This window comes from Pelecanus crispus, chromosome 3, assembly GCF_030463565.1.
Source record: "Pelecanus crispus isolate bPelCri1 chromosome 3, bPelCri1.pri, whole genome shotgun sequence".
In the NCBI taxonomy this organism is placed as follows: domain Eukaryota; kingdom Metazoa; phylum Chordata; class Aves; order Pelecaniformes; family Pelecanidae; genus Pelecanus; species Pelecanus crispus.
The window spans coordinates 76,266,358-76,279,390 of record NC_134645.1 but is presented as its reverse complement, the minus strand read 5'-3'; the positions used below and the strand labels follow the sequence as shown (position 1 = coordinate 76,279,390).

The window sequence follows — 13,033 nt, the reverse complement described above, 5'->3', positions numbered from 1 at the left end:
TTTACATAAAAACTGCTGGCAGGAAATGGCCACCAGTGACTGACTTTCTTAACATCCCCCTGCGAAGCTGTGCAACTCATGGGCCAGCAGTGCTGCTTCCACAACGGAGATCCTGGAATGTTTATTTACCTTTTTTTTCTTTTTTTGCGTAGCTCACACATTCCCACTAGGCTTACACTCATACAGTCCCGTGACTCTTCATCAGTTCTGTTGCCATCAGGTCTCCTAGAATCAATAAAAACCCCACACGTCATAGTTTTGTGCAAAAGCAAAGACAGCAGCTCTGGTGGATGCATGTCAGAATTTGTACAGAACAGATTTAATAGGATCATCTTTCATAGCTATCACTCTAAAAGACCCAGCTGCTGAAAGCAGACATATATCAGAAATTAACGGATACATAATATCATTCTTGATTAAATCATTGTTGTTGATATCACATAAATGAACTATTAAACCAATAAAGTTTTCTTTCATTAGTTTGAAAAGACCAAGGATATAGATATTACTCAAAAATATGAAGAGCCAAGAATATTGCACCTTACTGTGGCATAACCTTGTAACTACAGCTGTGAATTCTAACATCAGCTGTGTGACTTACAATTTACAAAATAGGGAATGATCTAATATATGGTTCTCATTTAAAGGGATTCTCAGACTGATTCTCCAGTACTCTAGAGCTCTAAACTGCAAATGGTAGGGTTTGATCTGCATTTCTTTTGACCCTCCTTGAGCAAAAAGCATTTGCTTTTTGATGACATTTTTGAGGAACACAAATACCTACATGAGATCCTGAGCGTTATTGTCTTAGCGACCTCAGCATTTAAACTCAAGTCAGTGGAAAAAGAGGATCAAAGACTATTCCAGGGCATGCTAAAATGTAACTCAAGTAGATGTCAGTGTGCAAAAAGGTTTCACACTTTTGTCTGGGTACTTTGACTCTTTTAGGAAACAAAAAGCAAAACCACAAACCAGGTACCAAACCCTAGGTCAAGATCCATTAAAATGTTTTTTTCAAAGCACCATTGCTCCTCCTGCTCACCCACTCATTTTTGCTCAATTGATCACTATGGTATAAGTCAGGATTTTTCTGCATAGCTTGTTAAACATGCCAATTTGACAGGCTGTTTTAGGAAAAGGCTTCTGCTTTTGCTGTTTAGTTTAGCAGACGCTCGCTTGCAGTTCTGCACTCGCAGCATAGGGGATTAAGGAGACAGAAAGATCTCCAGGAGGGAATATGACATTTGTCCAGTGTAAACCCAGCTGCATCCAATAAGCATTCCCGTCAAGGACAGTCCCCAGTTCAGTTATCCATTTGCCAAATCAATTTGACATCATCTTTTGCTTGGAAAAATAAGTGGTCTAGTTCTGCATTCAAGGAATAGGATTAGCCAGCGCTGGAGATACAACGGAGAGGATGGAAGGATGCGGGTAACAGTGCAAAGCAGATCAGTATGGTAAGATACAAAGGTTTCCTAAGTACACTGCTTTGTACATTGTAAATTGCTGAGTACAAAGGAAAAAAAAACAATATCTAGAAAGTTTGTAAAATAATCACAAGCCAAACTGTAAGCCTTTCAAAACTTTATATCTCTAGCTGGCACAGCTAGTAGATATGTGAGAGAAGCACTAGAAAGTGGAGAGAAAACTCTGAGGGGAACCTTAGTGTTCTCCATCTGTCATGGGATAAATAGGTCTTATTGATCATCTACCACTTGATTTATACTAAATGCTTTCAAGCATTGCACATTTGTAATTTTTCAAATACAAGAATACTTAAACTTTGATTTATGAGTAGTACACAAACACAGGTAACTTAGGTTTTTGTCTGATCTTTAAAAAATGTGTACCAACCAGCAGCACTCAGCTGTACAACAGATATTCAGAAAGTGAACAGAATGTTTTAGCTTTAAAATAATAGCTGCCTGAATTTTGGGGTTTTGGGGGGGTCTGAATAATGCAAGAGGAAGAGTGAAAAAGCTTTGGTGTTGGTTGTAGCTGTGTTTTTACTGTTTGTAATACTGGGTCACAGAAGATACAAAGGTTTTACAGCCCCACTATAAAACAGCTCTTTATCTTTTCTCTGCTAATTCTGTGGTGTCACATTTAACAAAACTAGGAAACTGGAGATAATATGGATGTTTGCAGATTAGATGTCAGGTAATAAATAACACTAATTTCACATACCTACAAATACAAAGGCACCTTATCACTGTTTAAGTTTCTCACTCTTTGTAATACCTGCCAACATTTTAACCCAGGCAAATTACGGTATTGTTTTTGCTGTTTTTTCACTGGGATAAAATACACAGTCATAATATCCTTTTATCAGATTTCATGGTATAAAAGGACTTTGGTGCTTAATTCAAGCTGTATGTTGCCGAGACAATTTCAGAGCTCGTTTTGGAAGATGTATTTATCTTACCTTTTAGTAGTCATCTTTTCTTTTCACAGTGGTCTAAGTACCACTTGCCCAAGAAGATGCAGCTGTGACCCTGCCCAGTCAGTGCAATGCTACAGAGCTACGGAGATCCCCAGAGAGATTCCTTTTACCACCAGGAGACTCTACATAAGTCACAGCAAAATTAAACAACTCCAGGTAGGAAAAAATCCAGTAAAAATCCTTTCTGTAGTGTGCTGTAACTGCAAGCTGTGCTTCCCAGATGGTGGTGACTTTCAAGTGAAGGCAGAATATTATTCCATGTTCTAAAAACTGATGAAATGCTGCCAGATCTGGGTTTATTTTTACTTACTTTTTAAGGATATGTAAATATATTTCTATAGTGTTTTCATTACCCTGCAGTCTCTGAGCACCAGTTCATGCTGCCACAATGATATTTTGTATGCAACTCACAAAATAGTAATTTACAACTAGGAGCCAAATGTTGACTTGGTTTTTATATGGTCAAATAACCATTGACTTCCAGAGTAATTTTTTAACTTGTTAGAAGCTTTTGCTACTTTTGATACAATATAATACTTTTTCACAGTAAATAGAAAGGTTTTATGTGGCTAGAATTGTTTCCTTAATGAATGAAACTGAAGTTCTTTTCCCCCTCTTGAGTTGCAAGTGTCAGGTACAACTGCTATTAGAAATGGCAGAGGGAGTAAGTAGGTTAGAGTCTAAGGCAGAGCGTGAGATGTTTCTAAAAGCAATGCTAGGGCTATCTAATAACCCATATAAACAACAGCAGCTTCTAACTGAAGCTGCCGGCTATTTGTGTTATTTAAAAAGTTTATTCTGGGTGTCTTGAGGCATCACTGGATCACATTATTAAAGGCATGATCTGTTTATGCTTATTTTGCACTGTACTCTGGAATGGTGCTTCTCTGTTTCCTACCCTGAAATATATTTATTTAATAAATTCAACTTCTGTAGATAGACACAAGGGAAATACAACCACCTGTATTACACATGCTTGCTGTGTATCAATTTACTACAAATAATAAGAAATGTTCGATTCAAAAGAGACAGATACATTTTCTCTTAAGTATGCTTGTCCTCTTACAAATAATATAACTTTAGCTGCTCTGAAATGCATCTTTGATTTTGCTCTCAGGTTTGAATGAAAAAGGCTAGAAGGCAGCTTAGAGCAGCATCTGGGATACTTGTTGCCCACTGAGAAATAGTCAGTAATTTTACAATTTAACTCTGACAAAGATTTTACTTCTCTTTTAGCCCCTACTAATATCTCTGGTTTTCTTGGTTTAGCTCCCATACCTACAAGAGTCAAAGTTCATTGGTGTAATTTAGCTATACTGATGTGCTATAGTTAAACAAAAGATCTGTCAAATGAATTCTTTAATAGGAAATAAATTTTCTGTGCAAAACCCCCCGATTATTTTCTGTCCAAGATAAGGAAGACGAGCCATTTTTCCTTTCTTAGGCTAGTTGCCCATACCTGTCAGGTACTCCTCAGATACTAGAAAAGTGGCCTTAGGTTCTGACTAGAGCAAAAGACAGGTATTGTAAAGCATTTAAATGTTGGATATAAGTTAATAGGGTAATGGAATAAATGTTTTATGTTCAGAACAAATGGTGCGTGAAACCGTCTAAGGACAGAGTTTTTCACTTTGTACATTAATTCAACTGAGCAATCAGTGTGCCTTACTTCTGACTTTGCACCGAAAGGAAGTCAGTCCTTTCATGCTATCTGCCTGTAGTTATGTAGATCCTTTCCTTAAGATTAGACTAGGTCTGTGAATATATTTTTCACTTTTCTTTCCATGCAACAAATTATGCTTCTGAGGTCTTGGCATCATAAATACATATGCTTAATTTTACACAGCTGAGCAATTCCACTGGCATATATCATAGTGCTTGTAGAAACAGGTTTTGATTTCTGCTTGTAACGTACATGTCTGGAAGCACTGAAAGAACTCTATAGGGGTTTTTTGGGGTTTTGGTTTGTTTTGGTTTGTTTGGTTTTTAAATTCCTTCATTTACCTTATCTTAGAGGAGACAACATATTTTCAAAAAGCTGAACGGAAGCCTAGGCTTTCCACAGCTGACCTCCAACAGACTTTTATATGTAAGCATTCACATATACTATGGTTTGGCAATTAGCTGCCTCAGAAGAAGAAACAAATATTGTTTCAAACTGAGCACCAATTACTTTTGGATATTACTTTGCATTGGCTATTATTAAAATTGTAAAGAAATTAAAAATAAAAGAAGATTTGTTTGTATGCTAAATACAGTATGTTTTGAAGAAAAACAAGAAAAAAAGTAGATCTTTTTTACCCCAATCAACTTCGTATTTGTTCTGACAGGGTTGATCATCATTGAAAACACTGGATGGGATTTTGGCTTTTGGTATTTTTACAAACTGGGTTTTTTTATAAATAGACTTCATAATAACAAAACTAGATTATTTTTAGCATCTTTTTTCAATAATTTCTGCCTCCTCCTTGATTTGAAGACCAACTATAACCTGTTTACTCTCACTTTAAGATTTAATTTATTTCTAACTGTATTAATACCTGGGGTTTTATCTGCTAAAAGAAAATTGTTTACCTGGCCCCCACAATAGGGGACTGATTTAAGAAACTGCTTATAACAAATCACAGTTCACAAAAATTCTAAAAGAAAAAAAAAGTTATTAAAAATGACAAAATTATTAAAATGTTTCTATTAAAATAACAGTGTCTTAGATCCATTTTCAGGAGATCTACTTTTTAAAATGTAAAACTATATTAGTATCACTGTACAGACAGTCCAGCTAAAGAATAAAACATCACTTTGTAGCAAAAAGAGAGCTGACAGGCTTTCAAATATGTCTTGATTCACAGTAGAAAGACTGGGTGGTTTGTAACAGCATGGATAAATGTTTAAGTCTCAAAACAGCATGGTCACAAAGCCTGGCAAAGCATACCAAATAGGTGGAAAATAGAAATTATAATAATCCACATTAAGAAGCCTAACAGCATTACAGAATAAATGTTTGTACATTGACCTTCACATAGCTCTCTGTCACTTAATAAGATGAAAATTAAGCCTCTTAGAGACATACAGCAATCAACTGAGGAAAAACAGGAAATATGGCTTTTGAACTTACAGGAGAAAACATGTTGAACTTATGAAGGTTCACATTTGTTTCAGTTTCCTTAAGACTGTTTTATCACTTACATATGACTATGTTTTTCTGCTCTTGAGCAATGCAGTTCATTCCTATGGGACTTCTCATGATGAAGCTTTGCAAGATTAGCCTCCTAATCATGTCCAAAACTGGACATGCAAGTCTGTAATTGCTATTTAGCAATATCTATATTACAAAACTGCATTTATAGAAAAAATAGAAAATGGACAACTTTGTTATTTACTGTTGAGAATATAAGGTTTTTTATGGAGGTACACTCCAAAATGAAACCTGACTCCTCTTTCACAGATGTGCGGGCTCTAATTCTAACAGAAGTTAAAATGCCGAGTTTGTAGCTAAGGTAAAGAGATACAACCCAAAAACATGCAAGGGTTGGGTCAATTAAGCTCGAAGACATCTTTTAACAGTCACCTTTATAAGCTGATTTCACATACACAAGTACAATAGCCAAATGTATTCAATCAGGATCATAGAACAAAATTACTACCCAGTACCTGCACTGCAAAAGGACTTGTACTGCCTTCCGTGTAGATTCCTGACTGGGATGAGGGGTTAGGCTGTAGAACATGCTTTATAGCTTCTCTCAATGAGAGTAAAATACTGCTGGTAGCTATTCAGCCCTGGGGGAAATAGCATGAAGACTACAGTGCTAGTTTAACATCTCTTACTGATGTGGTACTCCCGAGACCTGTAGTGAGATGTTTATTTGACGTGGGGGGGGGGAAATGGATGAGGACACTCCTTCCCACCTCTCCCATGCAGAACACCTGCTCATCTTGCTCTGAGCTTTCTGTGATTCCCATATAAATGAATTTTTAAAAATCAAGCACCTAGGTCAAGGGCAGCATCTCTGATAAGTTCAGAAAACTGCTGTTGAAGCAACTGGTGTGCTCAGATAACTCCTGGGTTCACCCTCATTTCATGCTTCCTCATATCTCTTGGCTTGGAGGAAACTGCCAGATTCACTTGAGTTTGCTTCTTAACTTGAGACACAAGATGGCAAGCTTTGTAAACAAGCAGGTTCCAACAGAGCAGAAAAATAATGAAACAATTAGCATGCCTCTATATTATAGCCACAGTGAACACCTAAAATCCATTTACCACTCCAGAGCATCTGTTTATTACCAGATAACAAAAACTAAGTTCCTGTAAAGGCAATCTGTTCCACAGAGGTGATTTTCAGACCAAGCTGATCTGACACGTTGGTGTCAGATGGTTTGGCCATCTTAATATGTGAGGTTTTTACTTTAAAGAAAAGGAGAGATAGTGGGGGGAGAGATGAAATACAGGTGTCAGATTTCAGTTTCCTGCCAAAACTTTATAGTAGGGAGAGGTGATGATATCCATGTGTACTTCCTCTGGGGAATACACACTGCAGTGACAATATGGCTGATATATGGAAATGGCTGTACGATGAACTCAAAACTGCTCCAGCAAGCTCTGTTGAGCACCGTGAACATTAACAACCACCTACTCTCTGCAAAGATTTCTGCCACTGGTGACACTAGCTCTCCATTTTACACAGGCTATCCACTCGGCAGAAATAAAAATAATATTCCTTCTTCAAACGTGTGTTTGCTCAAAACCAGACACAACGTGGACTTAAACAAAATTACAGAAATGTAAGTAAATACTGGCAAACCATAGGTACCTATAGTAACACCTCTATCGCTATCATTTCTCTTTGTTTCTCATTCTAAATATATAATTTCTCAGTATATACTAGCAATTGTCGGAGCATCCAGAAGAAGTAACCAGTGAGGAGATCCATAAATAGATGGTGTATTATCACATGAATTTTTTTTTTCTCTTTAAGATTACTGACTTCAGGAGAATGTCAGCCCTCGAAGAGCTGGTCCTATCATGCAGTGGCACAGAATCAATAGAAAACAACACTTTCAAAGCTCTGAGCACCTTGAAGTCCCTGGAACTCTACAAAAATCAGCTAAAGCAAATACCCGCCTTCCTCCCATCTGGCCTTGAAATTTTAAAACTCGCCGATAACTCCATCAACGCTCTGCATGAGTCTGATTTTGAAGGTTTGATGAAGCTAAGGGTGCTCGATATTCGGAACAACTTGATTGCAACTCTGCCTCCGAGTGCATTTTCTTCCCTTTGCAATTTACAAAGTCTGATTCTGGATGGCAACAACATGGAATCTGTGTCTGCACCACTTAAGCTTCCTAGGCTGAAGTATCTGAGCATGGCCGATAATAAACTGAACTCGTTCCCAACCAACTTCTTTGCATCCTTCCAAAATCTACAGTTTCTCAGTTTAAGTGGCAACTTTTTGACAAAAGTGCCTCTTGACCTACCTAAATCCCTGCTGTCACTAAAATTAGAGAAAAACCAACTCAAAACAATAAGACTTCGAGACGTGAAACACCTAGAAAACCTGTCTGAGTTCTTCCTGTCAGAAAATCAGCTAACATCAATAGATGGTGCCCAGCTTCTTCCGAACTTAACAACACTGGAGCTCGCTAAGAACCGGCTACACACTATGCCACCCAGGCTGCCCGGCAGACTGCAGAAGCTCGACTGCAGCAATAACCTGATTCAAAGGGTGACAGCGCAGGACTTCCAAGGACTACAAGACCTCAAGCACTTGTTTCTTGACAACAATGCTGTTAGCATGTTTGAGGCGGGAGCTCTTCAGCAGTGTGCGCAGCTTTCGAATCTGGCACTGGAACAGAATCTCCTCATTTCTATTCCACTCAGGCAAGTGAATCTGAGGACAGCTGGTTCCCAGGTGTCACCTCTCCTTCCTTATGTTATAAGAATGAGGGCCAAACTGGGAGAAAAATTGCATTCAGACCCAGTCATGGTAGAAGTCTATCCATACCATAAACCCGCTGCCATAACTGGCACTAATTAGCACTCCTGTAAGCAGTCTCAGCATAGAAGTAGAGCTGTTTTCATTAGATCTCTGGCCCCCAGTGAATCTGCTCATTTCACATCTCTCCCTGCCCAGTGAGACTACTTTGTTTAATTAGCACACGCATAAGAGGAACCTGCTAGGAGAATATAACAGAATGATTACAGAGAAGTTGTACTGCTGCTTAGATTTATCTTCTCCCATAACACAAAATTAATAGAGCATTCAATAGAAAAGAAAGGCAGCAATTTTAAGGCTGATATTTCTACCAACCCACACTGAGTTTATTATTGTTAAAATATTAAGATTTCAGGAGCTGAGTCTAGTCAAAAAGAATGTGCTTTTTCAGTGGATATTAGCATTCTCAACTTCATTAAATTCACACATTACAAAGTATTTGGAATGCGTATAAGCTCTCCGGCTTCAGGCTATAAGCAAAATTCCAGTTAAAGGAGCGCAGAAGAAACATCCCTTGGGCACACTGTGTTCACTAATGCCCTGCTTACAGGTTCTCTCACATTCATCTGAGTGTTGGTCCTGGCCATTATCAGAGACGGCATATTAAGCCAAATGGAGGCTGGTCTGATATAAAGCGGCAACTTTATTATTTCAAAAAGCTGTGCAATAAGATGGCATAAAAATAGCAAAGTAATTCCATTAACATCAACTTTTTTAACACAACTGCACTATTAAATTTTATTTTTATGGCTTGTGGACAGGTTTAACTAGCCCAAATAAATAATGCAGTAAAATTTCAATTCGTTTAGCATCAGGTCCTTTAGCATTTGAATCTATTTGGCAGCAGCTTTATAACCAGAAAGTGATTTAGTGGTGTATAAATAGTTGATTTCAGTCTAGCTTGAGAGGAACGTTTAATGCTTTCTAGTTACTTTAGTATTGTCTAATCCATCTTATTTTACAACCTTCGTAGTCAAGAGAATTAACAGGAAGGAGTTCTCTATTAGCCTTTTAAGGAGATATTGGGGACTTTTATTTTCAACTCAGCAATGAATATAGATTTCAAGGGGAGGCTGTAAACGTAAAAGAGGGAAAAAATGACAGGAAGTAAAATTTATTTTTATTATTATTTTTTATTATTAATTTAATTGCCTGCTGGTTACCAGGTACAGACAGATATACAGAAATAAAAGTATTACTTCTGACAGTTACCTGAGAACTCAGTTGCCAGTGTCAAAGGCTAAAAAATATAGTTAATGTGCCACAGTTAATGGGTCTTATCAGTTATTCGGCAGGAATGAGGAGAAAGACAGCTTCTTTTGTTTTTTTCTGAGAAGAAAATAATGCACTTCACTTGGGTGGTGAAACACTGGAACAGGTTGCCTAGAGAGGTGAAGAAGTACTTAAGGAACAGCATTGCCATGCTTCTCTAAACTTTTGGTCTTTAATGCTGCTCTAATTTGGTCATTGGCATACTTATGGCATTAAAGAGTACAAAATGCATTTTTAAGGTTGACATTCAATTGAACATGTAACTTTCTTCATAGTACAGTAGGTGTAAAATTGCTCTTTAGTTCAGTTGCAGAAACACAGTCAGTACAGGTCAGAACTGCAATAATTTCGGAAATCAGTTCAAGTGTGCATAGACAATATTCCTATAACTTAAAAAAAAAATCACATGAAAATTTCAGGACCACATCTTTTATGCAGAAGATTGCATTTTTGTTAGTGATAGTTTTATTTAATATGTCAGATGTGTCTGGGCAAATACTCACCACCAAATACCACTTACACAAACAGCATCAATATGATGAACATAACACATTTGTGTTGTTTTATTTTTATTCAGACTTCCAGACACCCTTGCTAGATTGGATCTAAAGGGAAATGACATAGAGGATGTTGGAGAACAAGAGCTGAAGGACTTGAAACAGCTTCAGGTTCTAAATTTACGGAACAACAAGATATCTGCCTTGGACCGCAAAGTCTTAGAGTATTTACCTCGTCTCCGTCATCTGTATTTAGATGGAAACCCCTGGAACTGCACCTGTGACCTTCTCAGAACCAGAAGAGCGCTGGTGGCCAAAGGAACGGATGTCAGGGGAGGACAGTGCGCGGCGCCGGCAGAAAGCCGAGGAGAAAGTTGGATGTCTTCCAAAAAGATTCTGCAGCAGTGTGAAGATAATCTGTCTTCCATAGAAAGGGGCAAAGAGGACAGAAAGAAAATGAAACCAAATGAGGCCTCCAGCATTGGAGTAAACACAGATGATGATTACTATGATTATGAATTAGATTAACCCCATGGTTAATCTATGGTGAACCATAAGGTTGTCCAGAGCTGCCCTCTACCACCAGCCTCTCTACTGACAACCAGCCTGCTGGTCTGCTGTTAATTTTTCCTCTTTAATTTGTACTATAAGACTTAATAGCTGGTGACAGAAGGGCTATAGGAAGGATGCCATTGTAAACTGAAAATCGTAAAAAAAATAGTTTTTCTACGCCATTAGCACTATGTAGTTTGAGAGAAGTAAGAATACAATTACTATCTCCTAGAAAAACAGTCTATAACTCTGTATGGACCTTTTTATACTAGAGCATTCTTATGCATAACCCCCCCACCCCTAAATAAAATCCTGCAATACCACAAGATACTATTACTAGGAGTCTGGCATTCAACACATTTAAACTCACAGGTCTGCAGTTCAAAGTGGAGAGTTACACTGACGTGGGCAATTTCTCAGGATTATTCAGAGGTTCTTGCTTTTGAGAAATGAATTTCAGTTTTCCAGAAATATTTGCCTCTTTTATTCAGAGTATTTTAAATGACATTAGACTAAATTAGCTGAGCTCCAGGCAAAACACACAAGGCTCATCTTCATCACAGTAAATGCAACAAAGAGAAGAATCAGTGTCCTGGTTAATGAGATTTAATACTAGTTCCAAAGTTAATTAATAGTGAGGAATAAAAACACTGGGGTCAATTTGACCCAATTCTATTGTTGTAAACAGAAGAGGGGAGATTGTCAGGAAATAGATCCCTACCTCTAGCAAATATTAAGATAAGATCAAGTGAGACGAAGTTTTTGGAAGAGTTTATTTTGGTAGCTGAATAGCTAATCGACTACAACATAGCTCAAGATGCTGTGTGTATACATTTGGGTGAGGTGTACTTCACATGGGAGCACACACTGCAAGTGCTCCCTTTCACTGGTAGGAACCTTCCAGACTTTTGCATGCAAAAAAAGGACTCGATATATGCATCAACTCTGATGTACGTACAAGTTTTATCAAGCAGTTCCCAAAGTGCTTGAAAACTAAACAAAATTGGATTACCGAGGCCACTAAACCCAGTGACTTACAAACAGTAATGTAAGGCGCTTCCTGGCAGTTCATAAATCTCCGCTGATAACTGAGGAGTAATAACACCAGCAAATTACTTTTCAAAGCAAACAGTTTCCATTCTTCTTTATCTTCTGTTGGCATTCAGTAACTGAGTAATCACTCACACTCACAGAGGCTGTTTTGTCAGGTGTCAGAGTGCAGCTATTTGGTTATGTTGCCTATGCAAATGCAGTCGACACTTGGGTTTCTTAGGAACCCAACGCATTGAGGTATACAACTGGAACAGAAAGACGTAAGTTTGTTTTTCTTTACATTTTTAACATATCATCAGCCACCCAAATTTTTGGCAGCTAAAGATTTAGATATTTATGGAACAGCACAAACCTTCCTAGCGGTTTGACTGCGTTATGTGTGCTGGCTAACGTTGGGAAGTCTGGGAAGCAGTTAGTTCCCGAGCAAGAAAAATATTTTCATGCTACAGTATTTTTCATTCCGTTTTATATTGGCGGATTCTTTTAATAGAGTACTTCAAATATTCCGCTGTCTCATTTCAGCCCGCCCATCTGTCTGACGGCACAGGGCTAGCTTCTGAGCTCTTGCTCTGGCGTTTGCCTGCAGAGGGGTTTGTGTCTTCGGGTCTGTGGGCCGTTCCGAGCCAAAGCAGCAAAGCCGCAGGAAGGGCAGGTTTTGTGGGAGACGCGGGAGCGGGCCGCGCACCCCTCGGCCTGTTCCCGGGCTGCCGCAGGGGCACGCTCAGCGGGTTTCGGGGGGGCTGCACGACGCCCATTTCCCGTGCCCGTGCCGCATTCGCCGTGCGCTTCGAGGGTGACGCACATACAACAAGCCATTTAACAAAGCCGCCCCTGAGGCCCGGCCGCCTCCCCCCGATTCAAACGCCGGGGCGAACGAGGCGCTACGGGCGCCAAGAAGAGCGAGGCACGGGGCTGGGGAGGCACGGGGAGGGTCTCAAGATGAGCCCTCAAACAGGGGGAAGACCGGGCAGCCGTGCCGCCCGCCCCGGGGCAGAGCCAGGCGGCCCGGCGCCAGGCAGGGCCCAGCCAGGGGCTCCGAGCGCCGCGCCCCCGGCCCCCGCTGCCCCCCCGCCGCCAGCTACGGCCGCAAGGGGGCGCGGCCCCGCCCCGAGACCCCGCCCACTCCCGCGGGGGCGGGGCTCGCCCTCGCCCCGCCCCGCCCCCAGCCTCCTCGCCCCGCCCCGTCCCTTCCCTCAGGGCCACGTCATTCGCCCTCCGCGGACGGA

At 39.8% G+C, this 13,033-nt stretch overlaps 1 protein-coding gene across 1 annotated transcript; it reads left to right on the top strand.

The window, feature by feature from the left end:
• Positions 1–1,425: 1,425 nt before the first annotated feature.
• Positions 1,426–10,730, top strand: LOC104026282 (nephrocan). Its single transcript, XM_075707717.1, has 4 exons — positions 1,426–1,457; positions 2,455–2,599; positions 7,417–8,318; positions 10,283–10,730. The coding sequence occupies exons 1-4, from the start codon at positions 1,426–1,428 to the stop codon at positions 10,728–10,730; spliced, it is 1,527 nt and encodes a 508-aa protein (XP_075563832.1).
• The last annotated feature ends 2,303 nt before the right edge of the window (positions 10,731–13,033 follow it).